The sequence below is a fragment of the Aspergillus pseudotamarii genome (genome assembly GCF_009193445.1).
Source record: "Aspergillus pseudotamarii strain CBS 117625 unplaced genomic scaffold BDV38scaffold_126, whole genome shotgun sequence".
NCBI classification, from domain to species: Eukaryota; Fungi; Ascomycota; class Eurotiomycetes; order Eurotiales; family Aspergillaceae; genus Aspergillus; species Aspergillus pseudotamarii.
The window spans coordinates 1-16,939 of NW_022475140.1; the positions used below are offsets into that span (position 1 = coordinate 1).

At 47.5% G+C, this 16,939-nt stretch overlaps 6 protein-coding genes across 6 annotated transcripts; 1 reads left to right on the top strand and 5 right to left on the bottom strand.

Annotated features, from left to right (window-relative positions):
* Window positions 1–2,376: 2,376 nt before the first annotated feature.
* On the top strand, window positions 2,377–4,316 carry BDV38DRAFT_289006 (kinase-like domain-containing protein; the record flags this gene model as incomplete). Its single annotated transcript, XM_032061152.1, has 2 exons — window positions 2,377–3,622; window positions 3,691–4,316. 2 exons carry the CDS (start codon window positions 2,377–2,379, stop codon window positions 4,314–4,316), a joined length of 1,872 nt encoding a protein of 623 aa, XP_031907152.1.
* A 182-nt stretch (window positions 4,317–4,498) lies between these two features.
* Window positions 4,499–6,270, bottom strand: BDV38DRAFT_289007 (prion-inhibition and propagation-domain-containing protein; the record flags this gene model as incomplete). The annotated part of the gene is made up of 2 exons (XM_032061153.1): window positions 4,499–6,096; window positions 6,201–6,270. 2 exons carry the CDS (start codon window positions 6,268–6,270, stop codon window positions 4,499–4,501), a joined length of 1,668 nt encoding a protein of 555 aa, XP_031907153.1.
* Window positions 6,271–7,781: 1,511 nt separating this feature from the next.
* Window positions 7,782–8,420, bottom strand: BDV38DRAFT_265482 (uncharacterized protein). The gene has a single exon (XM_032056354.1). It carries the CDS (start codon window positions 8,319–8,321, stop codon window positions 7,866–7,868), a length of 456 nt encoding a protein of 151 aa, XP_031907154.1. The 5' UTR covers window positions 8,322–8,420; the 3' UTR covers window positions 7,782–7,865.
* Window positions 8,421–10,076: 1,656 nt separating this feature from the next.
* BDV38DRAFT_290667 (ketoreductase sphI) lies at window positions 10,077–11,136 on the bottom strand (the record flags this gene model as incomplete). Its single annotated transcript, XM_032061532.1, has 2 exons — window positions 10,077–10,666; window positions 10,722–11,136. 2 exons carry the CDS (start codon window positions 11,134–11,136, stop codon window positions 10,077–10,079), a joined length of 1,005 nt encoding a protein of 334 aa, XP_031907155.1.
* A 556-nt stretch (window positions 11,137–11,692) lies between these two features.
* On the bottom strand, window positions 11,693–13,450 carry BDV38DRAFT_276239 (cytochrome P450 monooxygenase sphH; the record flags this gene model as incomplete). Its single annotated transcript, XM_032058182.1, has 3 exons — window positions 11,693–12,847; window positions 12,920–13,192; window positions 13,247–13,450. The coding sequence occupies 3 exons, from the start codon at window positions 13,448–13,450 to the stop codon at window positions 11,693–11,695; spliced, it is 1,632 nt and encodes a 543-aa protein (XP_031907156.1).
* Window positions 13,451–13,971: 521 nt separating this feature from the next.
* BDV38DRAFT_290671 (transcription factor sphG) lies at window positions 13,972–16,817 on the bottom strand (the record flags this gene model as incomplete). The annotated part of the gene is made up of 7 exons (XM_032061533.1): window positions 16,498–16,817; window positions 16,380–16,393; window positions 15,289–15,996; window positions 14,591–15,237; window positions 14,460–14,518; window positions 14,332–14,423; window positions 13,972–14,295 (listed from the first exon to the last, which is right to left on the bottom strand). Exons 1-7 carry the CDS (start codon window positions 16,607–16,609, stop codon window positions 13,972–13,974), a joined length of 1,956 nt encoding a protein of 651 aa, XP_031907157.1. The 5' UTR covers window positions 16,610–16,817.
* Window positions 16,818–16,939: the final 122 nt, after the last annotated feature.

Genomic DNA, 16,939 nt, shown 5'->3' on the forward strand with positions numbered 1-16,939 from the left:
AAATATTTATAATAAAAAAATATAGAAAAATATACTAAAATAGTATAAAAAATACAGTACAGTAAATTCTAAAAAAAATTATTATACTATAAACTCTATATAGCTATTATTCTTTTTAAATTACTAATTAAATCAAATTACAGAGTCATAAAAATAATAAAATAGATTTATAGAAACAGAGTTTTCGGGTAATAATAAATATTATTTATAAATTAATAAAATAGATTATCTTTCCCGAGAAGAAACTATTAGATATAAAAAAAAATTCCGAAAATAATAGAAAATAGTAAAACTAATATAAAAATAGAAAATTAGTTCACTTGAAAAATAGATTATCGAGATAAAAAGATTATTAGAAATAGATACTAGTAAAAAAATACTAAGTTAGCCAAGATTAAATAAAGAGATAAGTCTAGTAAAGTTATTAAATAAAGAGAAAATAAATCCAGTAAAGTTACTGAACAAAGAACAATTTATTAATAGAAAAATATATATATACTATTTAAAGAGCTAGAAGATATATATACAAATAAAAAAAATACTAAAATATATATTTATTAAAGATCACAGCCAGTATAAATATAATAATTACTTATAAAAGTAAGTTTTATATAATATTATAAATTAAGCAACTGTACTAATATTAATATACTAATAGAAATAGATACTATAATAGCTAATAGCAAAGATTATAATATAGAAAAGAGAGATAGAGAAGCTAGAGAAATTAAGTAAAAATAGTTAAAAAAGTTAAGAGACTCGGTAACAGTTTAATAAGATATATATACAGATACTATAGAAGATATAGAATCTAAAGCAAATCTTAGTAAAGCCAAAAAGAGAGATCAAAAGATAGCTGAGAAAGAGATTAAAAGAGAGAATTATAATAGAGATTATAAGATAATAAAAAATAGACTAAGAATAGAGAGAAGAGAATATATATAAATACCAATACAGAGTAGAATATATAGAGAAAGTAGTAGAATAATAAAAGCAGTAAAAAAACAATTAAAAGTAATAGGGTACAAAATAGCAGAATATCTGCAGACAGTAAAAGAAATCTACTAATCAAATAACAGAATAACAACAACAACAGAGAAGGGAGCAGAAAAAAGACAACTTTGACAATATATATAATAGATACTTTATATATTTGTATTGATTATCGGATAATAATATATATTAGTATTAACTTAACTTTTCCTCGAAGTTTTACTATCAAAACAGCCAGGCTATTGTAACCCTATAGTAGGATATAGAGTAGCTCTGTAGCAGGTAGCAAAATAGACTTCAAAAAACAAAAATAAAAGCGTCTTAAATTAAGAGTAGGTATATATACTCAACAGTAGTTAAATAGAACAAACAAACTGAGCTGGTATGAAACTGACTATAGCTATTAAGTATCCTATACTAGTAGTATATACCACAAGTATAAACTGTACACCAGTTCCACAAGACACATATGTATGTCATTCATATTAGTTATTCGCTGACACCTTGCTACTCCTCGTCTTCCTCAATAATTCTGCTTTCCCAGAATCGAAATCATGAATGGGAACAATTTGGGTCCGTATCTCCACCGAGTTATCCAAGAAATAGAAGAACCCTTGAGCTTCTTGGGCACGACCCAGTAAATAGAAAATCAGCATGGCATCGAGTTAGGGTTTACCTGTAAAGGAGTCCAAGACCTGAGACTTTTCTGACTTTCCTAGAGTATATGGCATAATTAGAGTTAGTTTAAACAAAATATTAAATTTAAAATATATACTCTACTCACTTAAAAACCAACCTTGAGCACTTAGAAACGCTCGAAGGGGACCGGATATTTAAAATCACGTGCAGAATTCATGCCTGAACCCCAGCCACGCAACCCTGAACCCTTAAAGCTGACACCCCATACGTACAAGTTCTTGTGATCGGTGAGATCCTTCCCTATCTAGGCCTAATGTCAAACCTTATATACATGTTCGAAGCTTCAAGTTGGGGATTCTATTACATATATGTAGAGATTTGACGCACAACGATCTAGTCTCCTTCTATGATAGTCAGCAGATTTCGAGTTGTTCTGAAGGGAAAAGAGGAGCTGTATGAAGAAGAGATGAGGAGGCCGCAAATAACTAGGAGTGTAGAGCATCCTGAGACTCTGGTCCCCATGCGTTATGTTGCTTTTTTTGGAAATACACTAGAGGAGGGCGGGGTAAAAGGATCGCGAGGCTGCGAGCGTCGTCGACGCGCCGCAAGGACATGGCACCCCGAGGAGAATTCTTCCGATCTTCCTCACCACCATTGTGGGAGATCATACTTAGACAGAGTTGCAACGTGTACCCTACTCCTCGCATTTTATATAACCTCGCGTGATATCCCCCTCGGATTCCCATGGGGTCAGAGGTCAGGCCCATCCCCTCCAGGGGACGGCAACTGCTGGACGACCTTGAGACGGTGGAGGGTCACTGGTCGGGAAAGGGGCGCGAACTGTCCTACAACCGTACGGAAGAGCCCCCCCTGGCTATTGGGTCGGACGCCATCGGTCACGGCGGCGCAGGAAGAGTGGTGAAGGCGATGTGGACCCATCCGAAGAATAATGCAGAGATTGCTTTCGCCAGGAAGAGTGTCATGCCCTCGCAATCGTTCTCCAAGAAGAATATCAAGAACGAAATCGATTTGCTGAAGAAGCTTGATCATCACCATATTGTCTCCTTCGTGGGATCCTACGATCAAGATCACACCACACACATCTTGCTGTTCCCTTGTGCCACGTGTGACCTGTCGGCCTTACTACGCGAGTTAGACAAGTGCCAGGCAGGCCCACCACAACCTAAGTATTTGTACGAGCTGGGATGGATCCACAGTGTGGACGATGACAGTCTGAAGTCACTCCCGAGAGTGGTCGGCCCTCGGCTGGAACAAATCTATGGATGCATTACAAGCGCCATCCTCTACATCCACAACAAGAAAGTTCGACACAAGGACATCAAACCTAGTAACATTCTAGTCGACCGCAACTCCTTCTACCTCACTGACTTCAATGTGTCCGAGGATTTTGAGGACAGGGACTCGACAGTGACCGCAAGGACCCGGTTTGATGGGACCGAGATCTATGCAGCGCCCGAAGAATTGTGCGGGGAGGAGCGGAGTCGCAAGTCTGACATCTACTCTCTGGGTCTGGTCTTCTTGGAAGTCTTCACATTTCTGATGGGCCGTTCGCGGAAAGACATGGAAGACACCATCGGTACCACAAGCGACCTGGGGAAGTGGAAAATGAAGCTGGGGAACGACAGATTTCATCGGACCTACACCTGTTCCCGATTAGCTTGGGCGACAATGGTGGTCCCACCAGCCGCAGCCGGCAAGATATTCGGCATCCGAGACTTGATCCTAGGTATGTTAGCGATGGACCCGGCGCATCGCCCGAGCGCCTACGAAGTCGCCTCCCAACTGGCGACGATGGATCCCGAGGGTCGACTGCATGGGGAGTGCTGTCGCCGGGACAAAGACGGTGTAGGCTTCAAAGCCCTTCTGGAGAGGTATGACCGACTGAAAGAAGAGTATGAGAAACTCTCCTCCACGTATGAGAGCGAGAAGGCCGCGAACGCGGCCCTCACTTACAAGTATGATAGCGTCAGTAAGTTCTCCATCCATGAGGATTCTTTGGGATCAGATGTGGCGAATCGAGTAGTAATCATCGTGAAGAAAGAGACCTGGAAGAGTGCCAGAGTCAGAATAGGACCATCGCCGCCGAGCGGGAGGAGTTGAAGGAAAAATTGAAGATAGGGCAGACAGGTACACTGCAGCCCTCAACCAACCAATGGCACTTGCCTGACATTGCCACACGCCTCTCCATGCCTCGAAGCAAGTCAAGCCTAAGCATGGGAACTCCTCCACCAGAGGCTCCTCATTATTCTCAAGGAAAAATAGAGCCCATTTACCTGAACCGAAACCGCGAGCGATTGGACATAGAGGCTATTAAAGCTAACCAGAAATGGGACGACTCTGACAGAGAATGTTATCACTCTGTCAAGGGTCTGAACCTGTGTCGATTTTTCTTTCTCGAGCCCCGTGGCTGCCGCAATTCGAATTGTGAATTTAAACACCAGAAGGATTACTCGCCGTCGGATAAGGAGCTATTTATGCTTCGGATGTTGACTCGTAATAAGCCATGCGAAAACGGCACTCAGTGCACTAATAAAGATTGTTTGTTTGGTCACCATTGCCTTGAGAAGGAATATCCTTGCCGCTTCTCACGCAATGGCAAGTGCGGATTTCCGGAGTTTATGCACATAAGGGATTTTGACACGGACAGTACAATGGTCGTCTGAGAGAGGTGGTGTGGGTCCTAAGGGGATGGACAGAGAGGATGATGGTTCTTCTCCTGCAGTGGTCTCTTGGTATTGCTTTTCATATTCTTCTTATATTTAGTCACACTATGATTGTATCACTGGTAGAATGCGATTCTCTTATTGATAGCAACCTACACTCCTTCGTACACGATGCCACGGGTTTAGACCGAGACTTGAATATTGTGGAGCTTCTCGAGGACCATCATTTCAAAGTTGGTCATCAGACAAAGAGCTCCCTCCGTACTAGTCTCTTCCACACCGTCAGCGCCCAGGCTGTTCCACCCTTGAAGGCAAGTCCGGACGACGTCTTCGTACGCTCGACCTACGGCGAAGCCGACATCTTGGAGCCAACGAGGGTCTCGAAAAAGGGCATCATGGACTTCCCAAGGCCGTACCGCGCTGCCCCGGAGGATTTCTCGCAACGGTTTCCAATGTGCAATCTCGATCAGGATTATGCCGAGAGAATACACATCAAATGTGGCGCGGAATGGTTTTCTACCTTCATCATCGAATCCGGTCAGCGTGTCTGGGTGCTGATAGTACTCCAGCCCTTCCTTCGCCCCTGCCACTTGGCTCATCTGGTCCTGGCCCGATGGACGAGCATCATCAAATCCCGACACATAGGGCGTGCTGTATTCCACGCCTTCGTTCGGTTCCTGGAAGAATAGAATATTGTCCGAGCGAAGCGCCTTATGCAACCACCCCACGGTGTGAAGATAATACAACGTTTGAGCCACTGCACGGGCCAGTTCGATTCGGTCGGCTAGGTCTGGACGTTGGGGTTCTCTGAATAGGCTGAAAAGCGTCCGGAGCCGAGCGTCCGTTGTGACGCCTTTGGGATACTTGTACAGCAAGCAGAACCGATCAGAACGTGGGTGGTCATCCACATATCCAATACACTGAGGGACCTGGATCGCGTGAGAATCTTCCTCCGCCAGAAGACCCACCAGCTCTTGGATGATGAACCTCTCGATCTGCTCCTTCGTGGGTCCTTGACTGGTGTTCCCGGTTGGATAATTCTTCCATTCCACCCAAAAGCCTTTCCGATCGTCATAACGGGCCATCCAGCGCTCGTCCTGCTCGATCAGATCAAGTACCTCAATGGCACCCTTTGACAGTTGTGATTTGGGATGAAGCGACAGTTTGGCCTGGCGCTCCTTCATGGCAGCCTTGAAGTGCGCCAAGCGAGTCAAGGTGACCCCCTTCTCTGCACTGGCGAGGGCGTGGAACAACTGTCCCAGCTTGTCCACGCTATTATGGACCAGGACGAGCTCCGCATACACTAAGTTCACTTTGCGAAGGATTTCCCGCTGCGTCTTTTCGCTGGTGAGACTGATCAGGCCATCAATGGTGGTGGTTAGGCGGCGGAGGCAGGATGTCAGACGATCCCCTCTGAGGGTGGCCCACGTTATTTTGCTGCTAAGTTCCTTCTGCTTGCGCTCCATTTCTCTCAACCAAGAGTTCAATGCCCTCTCGTTCGGTTTTTGCGCGGCGGTGAGACGGTCCACCTCTTCCGCCTTGGTTATTAGGGGCTTGAGAAGTTGCTGAATTTCAGACCGGACACTTTCCAGAAGGTCCTGGGCTTCCCACCGGTCTTGTTGGCTGATGGAGATACGCCACTCGTCACCAGCTGCCGGGACTTGCAGCAGACCGACTCCTTCACCCCAACTCATCAACCGCCCTTCTTGCAGTCGAAACTCCAACAGGACTTGTTCGAAATCTTTGGGTGCATCTTGGATCGAACGAATAAGTTTAATTGCTACAGTTCAGCCGCTATTAGTCCGATTCGCTGGTGATCGCTGCTTTCATTTGATATGGGAGTGACTGAGAGCGGGCTGTGTTCTGGAGGCTGAACGACTATACCTTTGATTGCTCCAGCGAAAACCTGTCCAAAGAGCCCTACGGCTCCAATTGCGAGTCCTGCTGTCTCCATTTTACATGAAATCCTTCAGTGGAAATTTGGATGGAACAGAGGGATTTTCTGGATATATTACCGGGGGGATCTAACATGTACGTACGATGTTCATTGATTCTAACAAAAGAACTTGGCGCGGGGGGAACGATTTCAGCCTTGCCTTCAGTCCACCAAGCCTCCGCACGTTCCTCTTTGTCCTGCAGGCCTCAACCGCCGTGACTGCTGGCGAGGATCTGCGCTGAGACCCTAGAATGCTTCTGATTGGGCACAACTAACCTCTAGCCTCATCTTAGATCCCCTTGAATGAGCTGGATACCGAGGACCCAGACTAGTCAGTAGGTGACTTAACTTGCTATGTTGTGACTCTTCCACTGCGATCATCATTCTTGGACTAGCGGCTCAGGGCGAATACAAACCTGTAGGCCTCTCGAGACATTGGCATTCGCATTCATGAATCACAACACTCTACAAATATACGTATTTGCAAGACACCATACACCCTCAAACTGGGGCTAAGACAGCGGTGGTTGCCTCAGGCAATAATTACCCCGCCGCGACCAGCGCGACTAGACTTGATATCAGGTTGGGGCCCTGGAATTTGTCCTGTAGTCCTTGAAATGTCCGGTACGCTTCCCTGTAATGTCTATCTCTGACTATTGTTGAGCTGTTAGACGGGCTTTGGGTTGAGATGGGAATAGGATGGGTCCATCCACAAATAGATCTGAATTTGGCTGCTTTAGTTGTACGGCACAGGCGGGTGATCTTAGGGCTATGCAGTGCGCTACTTAGTAGGCTCTAGGTCCGCAAGATCTATCTCGGGGGTAATATTGCTCTTGTGGTAAATAGCCTTGTGTCATCTGACCTCTAGGTTAAGTGCCTTACAAGATATCGAGTCCAGCTTTTGATACAGAATATTGGGACCATTCTCTTAGAGCTTTCGATTCTGTAACCAGTACGTATATCACATCAGCTACTAAGGACACTAAGCTGGATATATTGGAGGACAGCTTATATTTGGCCGGGTGTTCAACCATTAGTACAGAAAATGGATGTTTAGTATCGTACGTCTCTGGTAGGTCATGATCCTGATTACGGTTCAGGGCTTCGTCGGTCATGAGTATTCCTTTTTGGGAGTCTCGTAGGTACCCTATGCTGACGGCTCCTATGAAAATTTGTTCGCAGTTGTTTAATCGACATCGGAAACAAGCAGCATTACCTTTAATGCATGTTCCATACGAACAGAATGGTCTTCGTCAACAACAAGTGGCAGATCGCGGAAGACCTTTCTCATATTTTTCGATGCTCAACGTGCGGAAACGAGTTCGTTCCCTTCAGTCTCGCTCTTTCTAGCGAAGTAATAAGAGTCCGTCAAGCCTTCATCAAAATTTCCAACATGTTGGTACTTCTCCGTTGCATTTAAATTTGCGAGTACAACACCGACGAAGTCGTTTTTTCTTCGGGGTAGCTAAATATCCAAGCGAGGTGCAGTAGGACTGATCAATGACGCGTAACTCATCACTTTTGTGCTACTTTGATACCTCGAATACATGAAGTAAAGCGGAAACAGGGACAGACAGTACACAGCAGGCTCTTAACGTTCAGAATCATCCTCTCTATGCTGGAGGAGAAAGCTTAAAGTGATTCGGATTAGTGGTGAAGTAGTCTTCGTTGGGATGGGCCAGGTTGTTGAGATCAACAAATGCGGCTGTCGCACTCGGATCCACCGGTTGTTGGAAGTTTGTATTCCCATTGCCTGAGCTGTCCGTGATCAATGTGGTGCTGGGAATATCATAGCAAGGCGACGGCATCGGAGCCTGAATGAGCCGGACCTTATAGGTAGCGCTAGGCGTTGCACCCTGTAAGACAACAGCTGCGACCAGTTTGCCGGATGCCGGTTGAACGAGGTTGGCAAAGCCAAATGATTCAGTCAATTCAGTAGGAGAAGCAAGTGAGCCATCGCAATTTCGGTTGGTGCGTGTCAAGGGAACCTTCTGCGCAGGTATCGCGGCGGCGGAGACGGTCGCCCCGGTCATAGCCAACATAACAGACAACACCAGTAGTTGCTTCATAGTGAAGTTTACGGTTTGTGATTCATTTGATGGTATTCGAGTTAGAAATAGGGTTTTGTCGGATAGGTGAAGTCAAGTCGCAGGGTAGCGGGAGTGTATTTATCTTAAACTCCACGGTTATGTTATACATTTCGACTGTAGCGACGACAGTCGCAACCACCATGAAAGGTCCAGTGAATTTATACTTTCGAGTAGATATCCTAAAGTGATTGCAGTACGTACACTGTCTAGAGGAGACAGGTCTAGAACTGGGAGCAACGTTTATTTGCCACCACAGCACCGATATAGGTCTACTTGGTTGATATACCCTCACAGGCTAGACGATTCTTCACAAATTTATTCGGGAGGACAGATCGAGTTGAAGTTTCATGAAAATAATCGCCACACCATTCGGGTTGAATTCCGTTGAGCATCTGATCATCTCGAAACACGGGAGCGAGAAACTTTCTTGATACAATACCATGGCCAAAAAGCGCGCGTACTAAGACCTTGTCAAGCAGCCTTGGGCCCTAGCTTGATATATAAGGATCAACGCCTCTTGTGACTGGACTGGTGTGTGGCTAGGTTAGGTTATGTTAATAGGGTCAGTTCTATCAAACTTGTAACCGGTGTTGCCTGAGGCAATCACTAAATGGTTCCCCCAACCCGGCTCTGAGTCGGGACTCGGGCGTGGGTCCTGGTCGATAGCAGTTGGTAGCTTGCTATAATTAGAGTAGAAAAGCTAATTGAATACCATATAGAGCAAGGAAGTAAAAAGAGGTTCAGGCTACTAATTTGAAAAAGGAAAAAAGAAAAAAGAAAAAAAAAAAGGTCGGAGAAGAGAAAGTGGGAAAAGGAATGAAAAGAAAGCGGTCGAAATGTATCGGAGAAGGATAAATTCCCAATTGAGAAGGCCTAGAAATGTTGATCCAGAACCTGCCACAGCTTTTTGAAGCCCTGTCACTTCGCGGTCACTCGATTGAAAGTTTCCCAAGTACTGCGATACTGAATAGCCAGGGGGTCGGTTAGCTGTCCCGGCCACTTGAAAGCTCGAAACTGAGATGCTATGCTGGCTGGAGCCGTAGTGTGGCGAGGACTGGCGTCGTTGTACAAAAGACAAAAGTCATCACAGCCCCCGGATTCGTACTAAAATGGTCGTAATTCGGCGACAGTGACTTTGGTCTGTTGACATGCCTTGGGGAACCCTGCCAGGCTCATGGAAACACTTTCCCAAGCGTGTCCCAAGCCTTCTCTTTGCTGCCATGGGCGATCCCTTTGTCCTGGTACCAAAAAGGAGGGCACGGGTAGCCCCATAGGCGATTTGGGATGTCATCTAGAGTAAAAAGGTAACATTTCGATTGATTCCCATGGCAATGCCAGGTAATGAATCAAATAATACCACACAGAAAGGCCTCTACATTCTCTGACTGAGAGAATTCCTGCCATTGGAAGAAGATTAAGATCTAAGAAAGATGTCATGCCTCCCACACTCGTCCAGTCCATTGCATCGTAAAATGAAATTCGTTGATGTGGGTGTAAGACTCGATCTAACAGAGACTTGAAACCACCAGAAATCGAGGAATAACAATAAATATTTGTGGTCGAATTGCTTCATATTGGTTATCGTAGTTGGAGAACATTATGTGGTCAAAAGTATTGCAACACCTGGACTTCGTCCTCCCAGGCTCCGTTTTTAAACCTCAAAATCCCAACAAAATTAAAAAGCTTTTGAGCTTAAGAAAGTTCCATAGATTCCGAAGCTCAGTATGTAGTATTTTATCCAGCTTTCATAAACTCAAGTTGCTGGTCTACTACATCTCGCACCATCTGGTCCCAAGAGCGCCATTGCATTCCCAGCTCTGCTTCTGCTTTACCACTGTCCGTTGAGAGAAACTCTTCCTCAATATCAACCGTGATCTTTGCTCCGAGGCCTGAATATTCCCGCTGAATTAGATTTGCTACCTCTTTCCAGTTCCCACACTTCCCGGAAAGCAGATACCTTGATCCGTCTGGGATGGCTGGATCCAGGGCTTTGATGTGTGCCTCGACAACATCATCGATATGCACACCGGGGACCTGGGAGTAGGAATGATGAGGGATGCCGGCCATGATCGCATACCAGAGAAGACCATTTGAGGATTCCTCAATCTCCTTGGCAGCTGTCTGCGTGGGGTTACGTCCATACACGAACACGGGATGGAGCGTTACCAAGGCATACTGCGGCTCTGCGGCTTTCCGGAATTCCCATGCGGTTCGATTGGCGAGCAGCTTGGATGCATGGTACAACCGCATAGGTATTCCTCGCGGGTCATCTGAGGCTGTGAAGTCTTCGGCCTCGTTGACGTTGAAGTCCCAGTCATTGTCCTCTAGGATGAGGTCAGACCAGAGACAATATAGGAGAGGAACCCCACGAAAACTCACCTTTGACGACGCCACCAGGCGGTATTCCGTCAAGTGGCATCAAAGCCGCAATGGATGAGGTGATCACGACCTTCTTGATGCTCGGCACGCGAGCAGCCTCCTTGAGCAAGGCGGCCGTTACTTTTACAGCTGGAGTGAAATAGTACTCCTTGTCTGTTCCACTAGGAAGAGGATGTGCAAGATGGATCACGTAGTCTGCTCCATCCAGATGTCCTTTAAACAGAGCTTCATCTGTCCAATCAGAAATAGTAATGTATTCCACCTGTTCGCTATATTCCGACAGCAGAGCCGGTAACCTATCCGAGTGCTTTCGAAGACAGATTCGCAATCGGTATCCCGCTTTAACTGCTGCGATAGCGGTGGCACTACCAACAAAACCTGTTGCGCCGGTAATGAAGATTAATCCACGCGCCATGCCGTGTGAATTTCGAGTCCAAAGAGCTTAGATGGTGTAGAATAGGCAGGGGCTTCATTTATCCTTTTGCATGGACTCGGTCCGAGAACTGCCACAGCCTTATCTCCGATCAAGTTCAACAGCCCCACGCAGGGAGACTCGGGGATGGCCGCTCTATAATCTTAAACCCCCCATTTAAACCCTTTCGGGAAACTGATCTGTAGACTGAAGCTGGCGGTATTACTCTGTATCCATCATGTGCAAAAGACGTGGGGCTAATATTCCATAGCCGGGGGCCCGGATCCCGCTCCCCTTTGCATCAGACCGCGGCCGTATTCGCCGTCTTCCAGGGATCATGTTGGCCCCTGTTGCTCCATTGCGCTCTTCTTGCCTAGGCCGGTAAGTTATCTGTTGATCATCTGATGACGAATGATTGGATGGCCTTTTACAGTCTCAATTCACTATTAGACATCTATATTCATAAAAATCGCATGACTCGCGTGAACCCATGGAAGCCTGATGGGCCAAAAGGAACTCAGAGAGAAGTAAAACAACACAGAGGAATCTCCCACGCACTTCACCATCCTTCCAATGGAGTGAACTTGGCTAAGACCCCATCCTTCGGTGCAATAGTCGCTCCCTCTCGCACCTCTAGTGGAGCATCCGGGTATCTTAATTCGAACGAAAAACTACCAACCACCGCAGCGAGGAGGCATGCCAATTCCGCCTTGGCGAACCCCTGTCCAATGCAACTGCGCGGGCCATGAAGGAAGCTCAGGAACGCGTAGTTGCTGGTTGCGCCACCAGTGTTGGCCTTACCAGGCCCCATCCATCGGTCTGGGTTGAACTGTTCCGCATCCGTGCCCCACAGTGCTGGCATATGATTCACAAGTTCCGGCGAAATAACGACTTGCGTACCCTTAGGGATAGGCTTCCCCATCAGCGTGGTATCCTTTAGTGCCACACGGACAGTGTTTGGTACAGACGGGTGGAAGCGAATGACTTCATTACAGACCGCATTGAGATATTGGAGGCTATCAATGATGGCAGCGTCGATTGGACCGGGGTTTTCCACATTGATGGGTGGCAGGTTGGCGCGGATTTCGCTGCGGAGACGGACCTGGACATCTGGATGCTTGCAAAGCGCATATATAGCCCATTGAAGAGCCCCGGCGGTCGTCTCGTGGCCAGCACCTAGGAAGGTCATGAGTTGGTCAACGAGGTTCTCATCGTCAAAGTTGCCACTTCGCATTGCAACGGAAATGATGTCGAGCTGTGCCTCTGCAGTTGGATCTTCCATCTTTACCTTCTGCTCGCAGATCATCCGCCGCGTGGCATCACGGATATTGCGGCAGCCCGTGTCAATGAGCTTATTCTGCTTGGTGGGTAACTTTGCAAGCCATTTCGTATTCCCCAAGAGCATTCCAAGTATAAAAAGGACCTTAGTTCCCAAACCTGGCGTGGCAAAGACCATTTCGTACGATTGGCTGAGACTACTTTCAGGGTTGCGCAAGGAGTCGAAATCTCGGCCCATGCCCGCTAAACCAATGATATCTAGCGAGGCTCGACTCGCCCAGGTTCTCACTCGAATTGTGTTATCTCCGGGGGCGTTTCTGGTCCGTAGATCCTTTCGAATCAACTTGGCCATCTCCTTGCCCTTGGACCAGAAGACAGGATAGAGATCCTTGACGTGGCGGTACGCAAAAGCTGGCTTGAGGTTCTTACGCTGAAACTACACGAATGATTGTAAGAATCAAAACAAAAGAATGAAATAAAGAATTGAAAGTGGATTGCTGTCTCTGACCTTATGCACCTCGCCTTCGGCAATCAGGATGCCATTGCCGAGCACACGCCTCAATGCTTGCTGTATTACCAAGGGCTTTGCGAAGTCGTAAGCCTTGCTCACCAAAATTTCGCTTAGGACCGCAGGGCTGGTGATCGTCAGTCTTTCCATGTTTCCCACAATGTAGTAACGAAGAATTCCATCGTTAGGAACAGTCTTCGCCCACTCCTTCATCAACGCATGGGGGGTATCGACAATAAGACTGCCCGTATTCCCCGTGAGCCAGTGTCGATTCTAGATGCTGTTAATTCGGAGTAAACGGTGGCAACCGTAGGTTCGATGGCTCACCGACGGGGTGGGAAAATGCTTCAATGGCGTGAAAAACTTAGGGTAGAAGAACAGCTGATAGAATAGCTTTGCTATGGTAATGACTGTAGCTAGGACGGCAATAGTCACAATTCTGGAGCCGTAGATGGCAGACTCTGGGCGGAAGTAGATGCTGGCTGCTATACCAAGGTAGAGGGCAGCAAAGCAGTGGTTCATACGCCCCATGCTGGCAGTTGGGCATTGAATTGATCCTGGGACAGAAGAATTGAGGTTGCCTTTTCCCAGGTGAAGGTCACCTTTACTTCAAATTATCTAGAGAGAGTAACGCGCTGACCGAGGGCTTGGGCCAACGCTTGAGCCTTGCCGCCGCCTGAAACTACAGAGCAGCACGATTGCCTTTCCTAGTCACACTTCTCCCGCAGCCAAGCCCTTGAACCCTCGCCACCGGGGCTCGGGAGCCGTCTCCGCGGTCTACGGCTAGAAGGCTAGTTGGCATCAGGATATGACAAACATGGGATGAAAGCTCTGAGGCCCACTTTAGGCAGATTGTCTGTGGGCACATATTCAATTGCACGTGACTACTCTCTTGTATTAGACTGTATTGGTGGTCGTTTAGCATCCCTTCGCTTCCAGCTGTCTTTGGCGCCTACGAGTCTTTTTGAAACGGCAAAGCATTTGCCTTTGTATAGACTTTTAGTTCTCTCGCCAAAGTCGCACCAGCCTGACATTGTATTAATCCTAGCACCCTAGTGGACATCCTTCCAAAAATGAACAGAGTCTCCCAAGGCTTCCATGGCCAGAGGATTGAAGCTTTCGTCCCCGGGAGCCATCTTGGCGTAGCTCCTCAATTGCGGCAAAAACTCCTCGGGGCCTCGAGCCAACTCGCCGCTTGTCGAAGTGATTGGGCTCATGGAGGCAAAGGAACTATCTGGATCTGGGAAAACCGCACCATGGAAGCGTGAATCAAAGGTTTCTGGAACCTCTGAATTCATGTAGGTATAACCGCTTGTTGGAGGCGAGAGTAGCTCCGACATCAGATACGCATTTGTCGAGCCTTGCGAGGTCGGCTTCTGCCGTTTATACTGAGTCTCCCTGGCTTTTATCACGTCAGTGACAATGAGGGACAGCTGGTATAGCCGTCGATTGTATGAGGCCTCTGCGCGTGAGTCGGTAATGGTCTGCAGCATCTCCACAAATTCTTGAAGCATGTTGATGTCACAATGAGACCCCTGACCGCAGAGAATGGAGGACAATACTTCATAAAGATATAGTGATGGAAGTGAGGCGAGAAAACTATATCGGAGTGAACTGGTCAGTTTGAATCACCGTCTAGACCGGGAAACCAGAACCTTATCATTCACTCACAACGAGAAAATAGCCTGACTCCCTTGATCCGGCGGGGAATGCCAGAGGCGTAACAACAGCTTCAAACACATCCTAGCGACCTCCAGGGCTCGTTGAAACATCGGATCGGGATGGTGCTTGTGGGGCCAAATGAGGAGCAGTTGGACAGACAGATATCTGATTGCCAACTGGAGATGCGGGGCGGAGCCCTCAGAAGACTTTTGGATCTTCTCCATGTCAACTCCCGACTCGGTCAGGCACTCTTGAAGTCTTGAGGAAATCGTTGCAGCGAATTCTCGAACCTGATCCTCACTTCTCCCCTGCACGTGGACAGCATATATCTCCAAGTAGACGGTCTCTTCGATCCTAGCCATATCGGCCTTTGCAACCAGGCCGGATGGGATACCGTTTTCAGAAGGCAAGAGGCATGGGTCGAAATGGACCTCGGAGACTGGTATACTGGGAGACGATCCAGCCGTCCAGCAAACGGCCTTGTCAAGAACGTATAAACAGTATGAAATATTTTGTCTTTCCTGGATGTTTTCATGGCTGAGTTGGTCGTGAAAGGAGTGCCATTGATGAAGGCCGATGGACTTCGCACATCTGGTGGCTAGAGCAAATAACGTCTCAGAGAGGCTTATAGAGAGGTACATTTGCGCGACTATGTGCTTTTTGTTGTCAGCGATTCTGTGCCCGTGGGATACTAGTCAGAGCCATACCAGAGATAAGAGTGCCTGCACATTGATGAGGTGGGGCGAGACCAGTTGATCAAGATTGTTGACCGCGTGCTTTGCGTTTGTCAAAAAGCCCGCAATGAGGTCAAAGTCGATCGACGACGACTTGCGCGTCGGCTTGGGTTGCATTGACTCTCGCTGGTGGGAGCTGAGGGAGTCTGCCGACATGGCCATGAGGATGAGGTTGTTGCAGCAGATGATCGAGGCCAGGTCCCTTTGGGCCGGTGTTGATTGCCGCAAGGTAGTCGCCATTTGCATAAACCCTTTCTTTGTCCAGATGGGAAAATGTTCATTGACTGTTGTAAAGTATGGCTCAATCATTGCATCTAAAATGGCAAAGGGAGGCGTCGTAGGGGGTGACTTTTCCCCGAGGGGCATCTCTTCTCCCTGGCCGACTAGAAGATCAATCTTGCGTTGTGCCTGCAACACGCATTCCTTCACGGTGCCTCTGTCCATATCAGGGCTCTCCAAGAGCTCATCCTTGATGTTGAGCATTAGCGACTCCAAAGCCGTCGGGCCAAAGCATCTTTCGTCACTCTTTTGGTCCAAGAGAAATCGACCCCGCGGCCTCGTGAAGATGGGCGATTTCAACGGATCAGGGAACCGCTGAGGAGTCAATTGCGGTGTCGGTCTCGATGCACTGGCCAGGCGTCTTGAGGAAGATGAGACCGTCGATGACTCCTCGAAAAGCCGCTTCAAGGACCTTTGAGTCTCCGCCAATGATGTCTTCAAAGGCTGTCATTTAGAAATGATCTCTAGATGTCTATGGAACTCTGTCCAGCTTACCTCAAGCTGTTGAAGGCGACTCCCCATGCCCAGAATCGTTTGGCTTCTATGAATTATGAGCTCGGATCAACCACAGGGAGCATAGTGACGCGGTGCCTACAGAAGGGTTGTTTGGTTGCACTTTTTGCCTTGGCCCGACCACTCACACTGTAGGCCCAGGCGGCCACAATTGCTGCAAGAGGGCTTTTCTCGACTGCAGCGTATCTTCCTGGCCCGGCATTGGTCACACACTGAATCCATAAGGATTGGTTACCTATGCTGTTGGGGAGGCGGACCGGAGGCTCGCTTACCTGTGTACTCGTCTCTGCTCACGTCCTTCGCCATTTCCGTCGTTTCCCCCAAAAGCCGTCGTAGGTTGCGTCAATCTTTGACTATCCTCAGGGTAGAACAGGATGGAGTCTAACGTACCGCTTGACATCTTACAAGGCTCGCGGGTAAGAGCATTTATAGGGGAACAAAGCTCCTTTCCCCATCCGCAGTGGGGAGTACCTCCGTTCCTTTGCTTTCTGCATGCTGACATGCATTGCTAGTGGACATCACCTACGACTGAGCCTGTCTTTAGGACCTCCAAGGCTAAGCATGCACCAGTACAAACCAAGGCCCACCAATGGAGAGCAATTTAATGCCCCCGCCCCAGATTTGAAAGCATCAGCTCGATAAGACGTTAAGAGGGGTTGAGCTCTCTGTCATTCTCGATCTGCTGTCCATGTTGCATGCATAATATCCGGGTTTGAGACGAATTTTGCTGATATGTTACATTCCAGTACTCTATAGTTCATGTAAAATCTTTGTTCTACCTATTTATTGATTTTATACAGGCCGAGCAGAACAGTCAGGGAAGTTCAAAAAA